Genomic DNA, 13,904 nt, shown 5'->3' with positions numbered 1-13,904 from the left:
ACGCAATGACTACCATCGCTCAACCAGCGTAATCACCAGATTTGGCTCCGTGTGATTTTTTCTTGTTCCTTTGAACGATCTGAACGATCAAAATCAAGTTCTTGTATGTAAACTTTTTTATTTGTGAAGGGTATTATACCTTCGGAGCAACCGAAGTTAACATTTATGCTTTTTGAGTTTTTAATATTGCGTTAATGTTATGGTTTTGCCGTTGTTGTTTATTTTAATTCGCATATTTAAGTAATTCATAACGAAAAACAAGCGGATTCGATGAATTCACTCGTTTATGCGTAAACACACAAAGTATTTGTAAATATAACCGAATGTGTAATAAAGGAAATCGAGAATGGCAGCTGTTGTGAATAATATCCCATCTGTTTTGCCACTTTTATAGCATTTCTGTTTGGCCAAACTATGAGTCCACTTCCATCGGCAATACAGTGGACACCTTTACAGCGATGAAACGCTAGCTTTAGCGAGCATGCGCACTCCTTTAGCACGCAAACGGTTCGCCGACGGCCATGGAAGAGTAAAGAATCTACTCGGCTCATACTTAAGGCCTTTGCAGTTTCCTTCTTCGTTCGTCGGCGCCCGGATAGTTGAATATTAACACAACATTCACCCACCTGTTTTCTCCGATTGCCCATTGCAATCTCACATTATTCAAAACAACAACAATTCGTATTTGAGAACGATTGGTTTCACTCCAGTACTGGTGCTTTAGTAATTGCAGGAGGAGAAATTCCCTAAAGAACAGCAAATATTCTGGTGAGTAGCGAAAATGTAGAGATACAGTGTGTTTGAGAGGAAAAGTTATAGTCAAAAATAATAAAAAAAAATATACAAACTTATAGTAATAGATCCGGCCATACACTAAACTATGCATTATAGTGAAAATATCATTTACGGAGAAAGGCAGTATAAGAATCCAAGGGATTATACTTGAGGTTTGATTTTGAGGAATATTGATACAAATATTTTTTTATGAATTGGTTTTACTATTGAAATAATTGAGATGTAGGCGGTCCTATCTTTTAAGTGGGATCAAACTGAACACTGTTGGCTAAATTTTACTCAAATCGGTTCTGTTCTTTAGGAGTTTACCCCGGAGAAGACGTGACACTACTAACTAAAAGCGTAAAAAACCGTATAAAACCAGGATTAGGTGTATATGACTAATCGACTTCTTCTTCTGTACTGGCGTAGATACCGCTTACGCGATTATAGCCGAGTTAACAACAGCGCGCCAGTCGTTTCTTCTTTTCGCTACGTGGCGCCAATTGTATATTCCAAGCGAGGCCAGATCCTTTTCCACCTGGTCCTTCCAACGGAGTGGAGGCCTTCCTCTTCCTCTGCTTCTCCCAGCGGGTACTGCGTCGAATACTTTCAGAGCTGGAGTATTTTCGTCCATTCGGACAACATGACCTAGCCAGCGTAGCCGCTGTCTCTTAATTCGCGGAACTATGTCAACGTCGTAGTATAACGCATACAGCTCATCGTTCCATCGAATGCGATATTCGCCGTGGCCAACGCGTAAAGGGCCATAAATTTTTCGGAGAGCTTTTCTCTTGATAACTCGCAACGTCGACTCATCAGTTGTTGTCATCGTCCAAGTCTCTGCACCATATAACAGGACGGGAATTATGAGTGACTTATACCAATGAACAGAACAACAAGCCTCGGATGAGAGACCCCCTTTTGACCAATCCACTACAATTAAAAAAATCGAGAAATAATGATTTACTGTCTGAAAAAATAACCGATTAATTGATGGCTGCATCTCGAAGCGAATTCGAATTTATTTTTACTCACTTCTCAGGTGAAAACTTTTATTGAGTCATGAGTCCAATTAGAAATCAAATAATTAGATAATGAGCAATACGTTAGGAATGATGTCATAGCTTTATCAGATGCAAACCAAACACTTTTTTTATAAGTTTTGAGTTCATTATGCATGAAGCTAATTCTATCGTTATATAGAATATAGTTTTAATATATTCACACAAACAACATTTGGAAAGTTGATAAGTCAGAGATAAAATCTATGAATGTACAGAGTGTACCAATAGAGATGACGCGGTTTTGATAGCTCGTATTGGTCATGTTTTACGGATTACGGGTTTGTTTAAAATTTTGTCTGTGTGTTCAGTAAGGTTTGTCATTTCATCATGTCACATTTCATTTTGGAACAACGTTTGGAAATTGTCCAAGGTTATTGCACAAATTCACTTCCTTCGTTCATTTTCTCAGACGATACTCAGTTCTGGCTTCGTCAACAAACAAAATTGTCGCTACTGAGGTGTGTCAATTCCTTGTGTGGTTCAAGAAACGCAATTACATCACCAATATTCTGGACATTTTTTCTTTCCAAATGAGGCAGAAAATCCATACCATCAATAGCGAGCGTTATAAGACGATGTTGGCCGACTTTTTTCCGGAATTTGCTGAAATCGACGCGGAAGATCTATATTTCCAACAAGATGGTGGTGTTTCATGTCCAAACATAGACAAATTGCGTGCCAAGTTCGGCGGCTTGTTAGTTTCGTGAAATGACCGAGTCAAATGGTCGCAAAGATTATGCGATTTATCACCTCTGGATTATTTTCACTGAGAGCATGTTACATCAGAGGCTTACGCCAATCAATCAGCAACGTTCGAGAAGCTCGAAGACAAGTTTCAACACATTATAGCCGAAATTACAGCCAAAATTCTGCACAGGGTCATTGAAAATTGGCGTGTTAAAAATTTCGTAGCAAACTTAATATACCCTGTTCAGGGTCTAATAATACATATATTTTGGTTTTTTCAATATAAACCTTTCTGGAACACCGAAGATGTGTTATTAAAATTTTCATAAGTGCTAAATACAGCAAGAATTTCGATCGACCCGTTAGCGATCAATGAAATTATAAGTCCTCGACCTTTGAAGGAATTGCGTATATTCTTATCTTTTAACTTGATTTACTTATAATGCCAAACAAAAATTTTGCAAGTTCATGTAAATTATCGCAACACTTAACTGTTGTACCATAAATCGCCTTTTCACGCTGAGGCAATCCACTGTACCGGAATAACGACAACAAATATTAAAACAGCTCAAAATTCACTCATCCTCGTTGACGATGAAAACATCGACTTGACTTCGGTTGGTTTCGACCAGAACACACGCTGCATGATACGATGGCGCTCGCCTCCACAAAGCCATATTCGTGCATGAGCACATCTGCAAGTGCCCTGAATTATTCAAGCTTCGTTGTGCGCCATCGCTTTAGTTGTCAGTTGATTGCCAGTAGTAGAATCGTGTGGATGTATCAGTTGAGCGCGCGCCAACGAAACGTTATTGAGCAACAGTAAACAGTAAATCTGTGTTTTCTTTCAAAACAAAAACAAAAAAGTAAGCAGCAGAGAACGTGAGTTGGTACACCGATGTCGGTTAAATCGCGACGCGACGCGACGCAATAATAGTCAAGAAGAGGAGCAATCCAAAAGATAGTTCACCTTGTGACCCTAAATTTATCATACGAGTATACATAAATACATACATACATAAGTAGGGAAGCCATTCGAAGTAAATCGCTGACGACCAACCTAAGCGCATACGCTGTTAATGAAAACCTAAATAATGCATTAGCTGTTGGTGCGGTGTGGTGGTGCGGTTTATTGCGGTTGGTGTGAATCTTGTCGCGGTGTCACCGGCTAAGGTGTGCTGCAACGCTTTGTGTCGCGTTTGGTTTCATGGGTGTGTGCTGGCATGAATAGCTGTGTTTTCGGTCGTGCTTGTTTGCTTAGCCTCCAGGAGCTGTGCCACTATGTCTTGTGGTGTTTTTTGTGGTTTTGCCTCTGACGCACACTACTCGCGGCGGAGGTGAGGCAAGGACATGACTGACACATCAACTGTGTAGGTTTTTTGTTTGTCGAAAATGTTTTGATTTGGTCTATTATAATTTTTTTTGTGTGTACAAATATCGATTTTGTGTGACATATAAAATAAACTTTGTTGTGTGACAGTGATTCCAATCGTTTCTGTTTAGTTTTTGTTGTACGTTAGTGTGAGAAAGTGTTGGTGAAGCTAAACAGCTGAAAGATACTTAAGTATATTATACGTGCTATAGACTTATTCATGCGTAATTATATTCTAGTTCAAAGTGTTGCCTGTTAGTGCGTATCACCCCTTCGTAAAAATTTGAAAGCCTTATTAGCAGTTAACGGGAAAAAATTTCATGTAAATCTTAATTGTTTTACTTCTTATAATTAAAATACAAGTGATATTTACGATTTTAAAATTTATCAAATTCTGACTGATCTTATAAAGTATACATGGTGACAAAAATGTACCCGAATATTTGTCGTCTTCAAAGTAATCCCCAGCAGATGTAATATACTTATGCCAATGAATTTTCCAGTCCTCGAAACACTTTCATAAGCACTTTTTGGGATGATCTTCAGTTTCGGCAGCGAATTTTGTTTTGTTTCTTCGATCGACTGAAAACGGGTTTCACGGAGCGGCAATTCCAGTTTGGGGAATGAGAAAAAGTTATAGGGAGCCAAATCCAGTGAATACGGTGGTTGGTCGATGATATCCATGCCGTTTTTGGCTTTAAATTCAGTCAGAATCGTGGTTTGATGCGATGGTGCATTATCATAGTGTAAAATCCTTGAATTGTTCTTCCAAAATTCCGGTCATTTTCGACGAATGTTCTCACACAAACGCCTCAACATTAGCAAATAGAACTCCTTATTGACGGTCTGCCTCTCAGGAACAAATTCATGATACATCAAGTGAACTGTTTACGGTACTATTTTTGAAAAAAACTCAGCTCTATCGGTACGAGTCGAGCAAGAACGCGTTTCATATCCAAAATATCCACCAAAATCATTCGAACGGACTCGCAAGAAATGTGGAGCTCTCTTGCCATCTCTCTAACACTTGCCTGACGATCACTTTTTTAATATTTTCATCAGTTGAAGAGTTCGAAAGTCGTCCAGAATGAGGCATGTATTCAACGATCTCTCGACAGTCTTTGAAGGCTTTGTACCACTCGTAATCTTGTGTTTTTGATAAAACTGAATCAACGTTTCTGCACTCGACATTTGGTTATAAATACAAAATTTGAGACAAATTATTTGTTGGATACTTTCATAGATTGTAGAAATCGCAACACACTACTGATTGACATATCGCGCTTATATTTGGCATAGTAATTAAGAACAGTCCTAGTCATTTACCCAGAGAAGTTAAATTACAATTTCCGGATATCGTTTTGTCACAGTACATGTATGTTTACATTAGTTATAAATTTACATTACGTATAACATTTAAGACCCTGTAAAGGTTATCGCCTGTATGTAAGTCTGTTCAAGCAACTTCTTTAAAGACTATGAAAGATTTTAGGTTTACTGTTTTATGCAGATATAGAGTCTTATCTAAGATTAGCTGAAGTGCAGCTTCGATTTTATAACGGTTTTCAGGTTGTTCAACACCTTATGACAGCTTGTTGATGATGACGCCTAGAAAATCAAATTTTGGAAACGGCCTTCTTCATTTTTTAACTTAAACACCCTACCATATGGGGTATATCCTAAAACACATGCATACCTTATCATCTACTTGCACTTATTTTGCAATATTTTCTAGTAACTTTGATGTTAGTAAAGCTGACTTTCGTATATGTAGAATCTTATCTACATACTCACAACCGCTCTCTCTCTCTCCATACTCGTATTTTTTGAAATGTCTTTATTGCATTTTCATTTTGTGTAATTTTGCCATTCATGACTCACACTTCAATGACATACGTACGCACTTTCATCCCGAAAACCGTTCACCACACAGCGCCGACCGCCGCTTCGTTCCGCTTAACTGACGCCGGTCACATTACAAAATTCCGATATGCAAACTGCAACAATGTTCAAATTATTGCTGGAGCCGTCTGTCGCCCCACCCATTATTGCCGCTTCTGATCTGCTATCGACAGCATTTTCCTCTATCGCATGATTCCCACTCCCATTGTAGCTTCAATTCCGCTCACCCGCTCTGTTTTCTTGACACACTCGAATAATTTTGTTTGCAGTCAGCTGCAGTAGGAATCTTAGCTTCACTTGGATTTGTTTGTGGTGCGTTCGATTATTGATATTTCTCTTTTGAATGCATATTGCCGCAAACGTTTAAGTGTGTCACAACGTTGACGGTGACAAATATAATAATGCACAGCTGCAAACCGCATTGGATCGATTGTTTTCATGAACTTGATATAACTAAGTATGTAAGTTTGGAAGAAAGCTGTCATGGCTAAGTGCTTCGAATCTATTAAACTTACTTATGTCTCCAGAAAGGCATCCTTCCAAAGGTTTGTAACCCTCTAATCGCTTCCCCTTTTGTACTGGATTAATCTGAGCTTCTGAGGTATTAAAAAGTGGGTTATAATTTAAACTTTGGCATTTGAGTTGTTAAGCTACAATATAAAGGACTGTTCAATAAGTCAGTCACCGGAAATAAATTCATGTACAATCATGTACCAAATCGCTGGAGCCATTGAATTTTCAAAATATCTCCACCGTGTGTATTTCACATATTTTATGATTTCCTTTGAATTCAATTGCATGTTAGGGGTAATTAAGATTTATTCTTTAAAATTTGTCAACCCTCTATAGACTTGGCTCTTCACGCTTCGGCTTAATTTAAAATTAATAGTGTATTCGGTATTGAATTGTGTTCCCAGGTACTTTAGATTAGTATATGGTACATAGTTTGGCACTCTTGAAAGGTCAAATTTCCGTCAGTATTTCTGTAACGAGAAATGGCTCATAAAATCCCTTACTAGTTCGGGGGCGGCTTAACCTGAATTTTATGGATAACTTCAAAACGCGCACCGAAATTGGGTGGGTATGTCACTCTCAACATTTAATTTTTTTCCTTTAAATGAGATTACCAAAAATTGCTCTAGAAATTAATTAATAAATTCCAATGCCGACATTCCTAATGCATGTAAATGTAATATTTGATACTTAGGTTAGGTTAGATTACGAGGGATCTTATTTGGGCAGCTTAGAACGCCGGTAGGTTGTGCTCCCTGAAGTTCTTATATATTTGATCATAAGACCCATGTATGTATGTAGATCGATAAAACTTTTTGAACCTGCCAGATATTTGTTGAGACGGCTTATGTCAGTTTCGGATATGTCTGCTGGTTCGCCGAAGGTAGGTTAGGTTAGGTTAGGTTAAAAGGTTGATTCTAAGAAGGATCTCACTTGGGCAGGTTAGAACGCCGGTTTATTGTGGTACCTACAAACTTCTAAATATTAGAACATAAGACCCTTACAAATTGACAACGCGTTTTAAGTCGGCCCCAAATTTGTTGAGACGGCTAATGCCAGTTAGCCATGTTTGGCTATGTCTCCTGGTTCGCCGAAGGTAAGTTTGCCGAGATGTTTGAATCTCAGTCTTACAAAGGCTGGACAATGGAATAGAAAGTGCTTGGATATTTTCACCTCACCTTCTTCTTATAGCTTTAACAACTTGCGCCCGACAAGTTTTTTAACCTTACTGCGTGAATGGCTTTTGAACATTGTCCAGTTAGAACTCCCACGATTGTGACAAGATGAAGCTAAGGATATTTGGTACTTGCTTATGAAAAATCTTGACAAGCAGTGTGTCTGTAATTTTTGTTCTCTTAATAGCTCAAATACAAGTTCAATAAGTACAATAATGACTGCCTTGAAACAACGTAATAATTGCACCAAAGCGCGCTTGTTAAAAAGGTCACGGTACTTGCACGTGGTAAGCTTCTAGGTTATTTTTTGTACGTATTAACATGAACCATCGATTTGCGTTAAGAAATCTTTGAACGATAAGAAATGGTAAATGGAAGAGACCAATAATCCCTTTGAAGGTACCACGTGACACTTGACCCAGTCATATTATATAGCATGTTACAATGTAGAAGGTAGATAATTTTAGTTGGTTGTTGCTGTTATTTTTATACGTATATAGTCTTCAATAAGGTAACCGTACTCACCTTATTACAAATATATAAATATATGGTACCGTTAAAACTATTTTTCCTAATAACCGGCACTTTCGAGCTTGCTAAGACGGTTTATACAATCCCAGCCACTTCACCATTTTCGCCAAAGGTTTGTCTACCAAGATATTTCAGTTGCAGTCTGACAAAAGCCGGGCAATTGGAGTGAAAATCTCAAGATCATTCCACCTTTTCTACCTCCACACAGCTGTGAATGACAAGATGATTCCACCTCGCTTCCCTCCATACTGTTTTGGCAAAGAGCTTCCGACAAAATATTTGTTCGCATCGTCTGCACTTATGGGACGGTGTCCAGTGAGAACACCTACAATGCATGTTGTTCGCAGGACATGTTGTTGTTGTAGCGGCAGAATTCTGCCCAGTTGACTGTCCTTGGCTGGATGGCTGGATAAAAATCTAGGTACGTTCCGGTTACGGAAATCCGACTGCCGCAGAATCTCTTACGGTTCGCTTTGGGTCAGAAGGATCTCGCAGCCGTACTAGTTCCGGTTGTTGGCCAGTGCCAGTCAAGTTCATTGGAGCTCCATAGGTCCCATAAGAACATCGGAATACCGACTCGTGGCCAATCGGATGAAATTGGGGTAAGGGTGCACTCCCCGGTAAGCTCATCGGCTTTAAAGTTTCTTATGTCATATTAAAAAACATTTTTTTTTACTTCCTCATTAATTAAGCCAATGTTTATAACATTATCTTGATTTGTTTACATTCAATTTCAAGTTGCTTTGTTTATTAACAGAGAACTCATACTTCAGTTACTTAGTCAATTCTGTGAAGTGCTTTCTTGAGCTAAATTGTTTAGCAAGTTTCTGCAATTCCAATTTCGCATTAATTAAGTCCGTGTGTGTGCAGTTTTTGAAATCTGATCTCTATTTGCTCAAAAATCTTTTTATGCCACTTTCGCATTGATTAAGTCCATGTGACTACTTGTTTAAACGGTTATCTTGATTGGCATGTATCAAATTGCTTTTTTGATAATCAGGGAACTCAAAATATACTTTTTGGTGGAATCTGAAGCAATATGCTTCATTAATCTACATATTCATTTACTGAAATACATAAATAATACATACGTACATATGAAAAGGCACGCGCAAATTATCTCTGCATTGTTTATCAAGAAGTGTTTGCACTTTAATATAAGTTGAGACCATATGGAAATGATTATATGTATACACATATGTATGTCACTAAAGGTGACTAATATCGAATGAAAGTTAGTTAAGTTAGAAAACTTTATTTGTGATACATATGTTTAAATATACAGACTAAACATTTATGTTACCACCCACAAATGGATAGTATATGTATGTACATGTATAAGTATGTACCTAATCACATATGGAAGCACAAGAACTTGATTTGGATAGCTCAGTTTGTATGGAAGCTACTCGTATAGTACTCTATATTGGTGTCTTTTATAGGGTCTCTGACGTTTACTTCTGGGTATATGAAACCTTGTGGCATACTTAATAATATCCAAGATATAAAAATTGAGGTTAAGTTTAAAAGGCTATAACAATATTAAATAAATCTACAATCAGAGTTTTATTTGTAAATAAGCAATCACATTTCTTTAAAAATACAAATCACTTTTTCTATTTGTATAATCATTTTGTCTCGGCGCAAGCATAGCGCATATGAAAGTGAATTTCAAGCGGACATTTATCGCGTCATTGACCTATTAAATGCGATCAGAGTTTATTTTCGTTTCGGATCTGCTATGGCAAGCTGTCATAATTGTCCAAACATACGCGTTTACAATAAATGCACAGCATACGCATACAAATATTTACATACATATATTTATGTAGATATCCATTGTATCCACATATGGTATATAATCATTGTTCAACAACAGAAATGTTCCAATTCGCGCCTGCAACTACCACCACATTATTAAACGTAATGTGTTGCAGAAAAAAACCTAAACTTCGATTACATTGAAGCTATAATACCCCTCACAAATACAAAAGGTTCCATACAAGAACTTGATTCTTGATCGATCAGTTTGTATGCCAACTATATGTTATAGTACTTCGATCTACAAAATTTCTTCAGAGATTGTACCGCTGCCTGGTGTAATAATTCGTTCTAAGTTTCGTGCAGATATCGTGCAAAATAAAAAGGCTTTCCACATAAAAACTGGATTTTGATCATTCAGTTGGTGTGGTAGCTGTAGTCTATAGTGATCTGGTCTAAAATAATTTTTCGAAAATTGTAGCGTTGTCTTAGATAACAAGTCATGCCAAATTTCGTGAGGATATCTCGAAAAATAAGATCTCCATATCTCCATACAAGAACTTGATTCTTGATCGATCAGTTTGTATGCCAACTATATGCTATAGTGGTCCGATATCGGCGGTTCCCGCAAACAACCAGCTCCTTTTGGAGAAAAGTACTTGTGCAAAACTTCAGATCGATACCTCAAAAACTACGTATGCATACAGATCGACGGGCATGTCTAAGTCGACTCAGTTCGTTGCTGTTGTAGTTGAAACGGTTACCTAGTCCCCATTAAGGTGGTAAAGATTGGATAAGTTGTCATCGTGGTCAACCGCGGTAAGCCCAGGAAACGTGATGGTTCGACGGGATCGGACCATCATCACATATGTAGGTAGAAGGGTGTCAGATGTGTAGGGTTAGCAGAGCATGCAAAGAGTTAAGTGTCATGCGGGGACTCGTTGCACGCTGGACATACTTATGTTTGATATGTAAGGGTCGATTCTGGATAAGTAGGAGTTTAACCTGCTACAATATCCAGATCGAAGCTGCGCTAGGGTCACTCTCGATTCTCGCTTGAACTCGAGCACTTCTTCTGCAATGGGTGACTCCATTTACTGAGAGGGAGTCGGCGAAGGTGTTTATGACTCCACTGTGAATGGCGGTCAGCGCATGCCTGAAGTTTGTTGCGTCCGAAATCTGTCGCTTTTTGTTGGTTTTATGTCGTCGACGTAGTTGAGGAAGGACCTCTTGATGCTCCTAAGAGGCGGTTCCGCTACAAGCAGATGACAGGAATGATTCAACCCAGCTGAAACTGCTTGGAGAGTAGTTCATTGTACTTCTTAACTGGAATCATATGGGCCTCAATGTGCAGGTGTACAATGGGAAACAAGAGGTATCGTTTTGTAGTCCGGAGTTCGGTATTGTGACATGTCCAGGCGGCAGACTTTCGGAAATCGACTCAGTTCGTCATGTTGATCAATTGTATATATACATAGGGGTATCATAGGGCATAGGGTATCAGACGTTTCTTTCTGGCTTTTACAAACTTAATATGTATATCCTGTTCTGGGTATAATTCAAACTGATTTGAAACGAAATCTTGTAACCTTCGCCATAATATTAATTCAATTGAATCCTAAATGTAGGCAACATATTATGTTCTATATATCGTCACCTGAAATGCAAAATAACGTAACAACATTTTCGGAAATTTACAGTTGCATGAATGAAACATGAAATAAAATGGAACATGAGTGGAACAAAATTTTAATATTGGTTAAAACTGGTTTATATCTGACCGCAGAACCTGAAAATGTTGAACATATGTAATATTTGTATGTAATTTGAAGTAGTGAAGCGTAAGCAATTAGACACTCAATTTCGAATATTTTGATGATACGGTATTTTGCATTTCAGGTGACGATATATTGAAAACAGTTTTAATAATATTATTTTCACAAAAAATTAAGTAGTACATAAGTCACAGTAAGATAAATAAGGTCACATACACGCGTACTTATGTATATCACAGTAAAGGGTAATAAAAACCATTGAGCAGCTGAATTATTGTTGTACTTGGAGAAAGCAAAATATAAATGTCTTTGATGTGGTCGAGAATGCATCTTCGTATCTTAATTTTTTGTACGCTTCCATTGTGATATGAAAGCACGTAAGCATGTGTGTGTGTGAGTGTGAGGATAAGCTCTATAAAAACGCCTGAAATTCTTTACAGATTTCAAATTAACTGCGAACGTGCGCGCATGAACAGGAATACTATTAAAAATTAAAATATTTTGAAAACCAAAAAGAAAGACATACGAAAACGCTTAGCTACCTGCATTGTTGTGATATAACGGTTGTTACTCGACGAAGTGGCTGTGCAGAACTCAAGTGCTTGTGCATCTTTGCTATTACCGCTTGAAATATAGAAAACCCGCAATAGTCGTTGACAAAATGACGAAGGTTGAACTTTACAAATCGCGTGTGTTCGTCACCATAATACATCTGTTTGCTCTCGGTCAATTTGCGTATGGCCTCTTCTACAATAAATTTGAGATACAGCGCAGCGCAAAGCTGGCAACGTCGCCAAGCCGGCGTTTAGTGCCCGAAGATTTTGGACAGAAAGTGAAGTTTTTCACTTATTGGAGTTTGGTAAGTTTGAATGAATTGGAATTTTCTTAAATATTACAACAAACATATATGTATGTATATATATTTTTTTTGTCTATACTTGTGAATTCAACGGCTACCTTTCACCTACTTTCATGTACGTATGTATAAGCAACAGCCTTTAAGCAGGAATTGGCTGCAATTGTTGGTATTTTGTACGTGTTAGCTGAGTGCGTGTGTGTGTTGATTTTCACAGACTGGTTTTGGTTAATGCGTCCTTTACAGGACCTTCAAGCAGGCGTATGCGCATTAACAACTTTCATTTACTCTCGCTTATGCTCATAAGCGACACACACAGGTGCAAACGTACAGACTAACTATACTAGAAGTTCCACATTTCGACCTCATTTTCGTAAACAATGCGGATATGTGCAACAGTTAGATATTTATCAACCCAAAATGTGTGAATACAGAATATACAGTATAAGTATGTGTTAATATTGAGTGCTTGTGGTGTACGAGTATCTGTTTAAGGAATGGGCCATACAGCCATCTCCTCATTTTAAAACTGGGAAACTATGTTTCATATACAGAATTGTTGCTGTATTTACCGTGTTTAATAATTATTTGAATGATTGGATTTCGTTTAAAGAGTTATTTTTTTATAAAAAACAAAATTCAGATCTAATTAATTCGGTTAGAAAGATTTTAGTTCTGGTTGAATGAGTATCAGATAATTGAGGGACTTAAATCATAAGAGATGTAGAAATTTAAATTAAATAATACAAATACATAATTTTCAGTAGGGAATATCCAGTCGATTTCCTAAAAAATTTATAATATTATATTTTCGAATACCAAAGTCCCTCGGATTATGTCCCTCAATAAAGTTACTTATACGACATGTCACCCAATTGGAGTACAAATATTAACTTGTTTCACAGCTTTCTACAACTTTTGACGTGGCTTAACTACGCAACAGTGCAGCGATGCACTTAATTAAATTTTTGGCGCTAGTTTTTTTGATTTTTCGATGGTATGGTGATTTCAATCGAACTCAAAAATCACTCCAAGACGAATTTGCTGAATGTCCTCAAGAAACAGTTGTTGTTCTGGAATCTAAATATTACGTGAACATTTGACAGTAAAAAGAAACAATTTGTCATGTCGATTGGTGGAGAGAACAATAAAGTTCTGAGTGGTGCACAACCATCTGTTTCTAGCTATCTTTAGAAATCAGAAAAACCAACCGTCACGGATCACACCACAGCAGTGCGAGTTCTCACATCTGAACTAACAGAAATAGCTGTGGGATTGAGGACTTGAAACATCGATTTATAGTCTTGACTTGGCATCAAATGACTTCTTTTTACTCCCGTACAAAAAAGATAAACTAACTTTTTCAACACCTGAAGTGGCGGCTGTTGCGTTCAGACCGCATATTTGGGAGATACCACAATCAGAGTGGCAAAATTGATGCGACAATTGGTTCAAACGCATATAAAAGTGTAGAGATCTAAATGTGGAATA

The 13,904-nt window shown here is 37.6% G+C and overlaps 1 protein-coding gene across 4 annotated transcripts in view; it reads left to right on the top strand.

Moving 5' to 3' along the window:
- Positions 1 to 3,278: 3,278 nt before the first annotated feature.
- The window catches only part of LOC120769535 (androgen-induced gene 1 protein), a 25,722-nt gene continuing 15,096 nt past the window's right edge, over positions 3,279 to 13,904 (top strand). The window contains exons 1-2 of one of the 4 annotated variants that reach the window (XM_040096577.1): positions 3,279 to 3,410; positions 11,998 to 12,416. In XM_040096577.1, coding sequence (XP_039952511.1) covers positions 12,219 to 12,416 — 198 coding nt within the window. In that variant the 5' untranslated portion in view covers positions 3,279 to 3,410; positions 11,998 to 12,218. Of the gene's footprint in view, positions 3,411 to 3,499; positions 3,525 to 3,772; positions 3,866 to 11,997; positions 12,417 to 13,904 lie in introns of those variants that run through there. The other 3 variants (XM_040096578.1, XM_040096579.1, XM_040096580.1) reach the window with 3 other exon arrangements.

Source organism: Bactrocera tryoni, chromosome 2 (assembly GCF_016617805.1).
Source record: "Bactrocera tryoni isolate S06 chromosome 2, CSIRO_BtryS06_freeze2, whole genome shotgun sequence".
NCBI lineage: Eukaryota > Metazoa > Arthropoda > Insecta > Diptera > Tephritidae > Bactrocera > Bactrocera tryoni.
The sequence above is the reverse complement of the archived record's forward strand: the minus strand, read 5'-3'. Positions and strand labels throughout refer to the sequence as shown.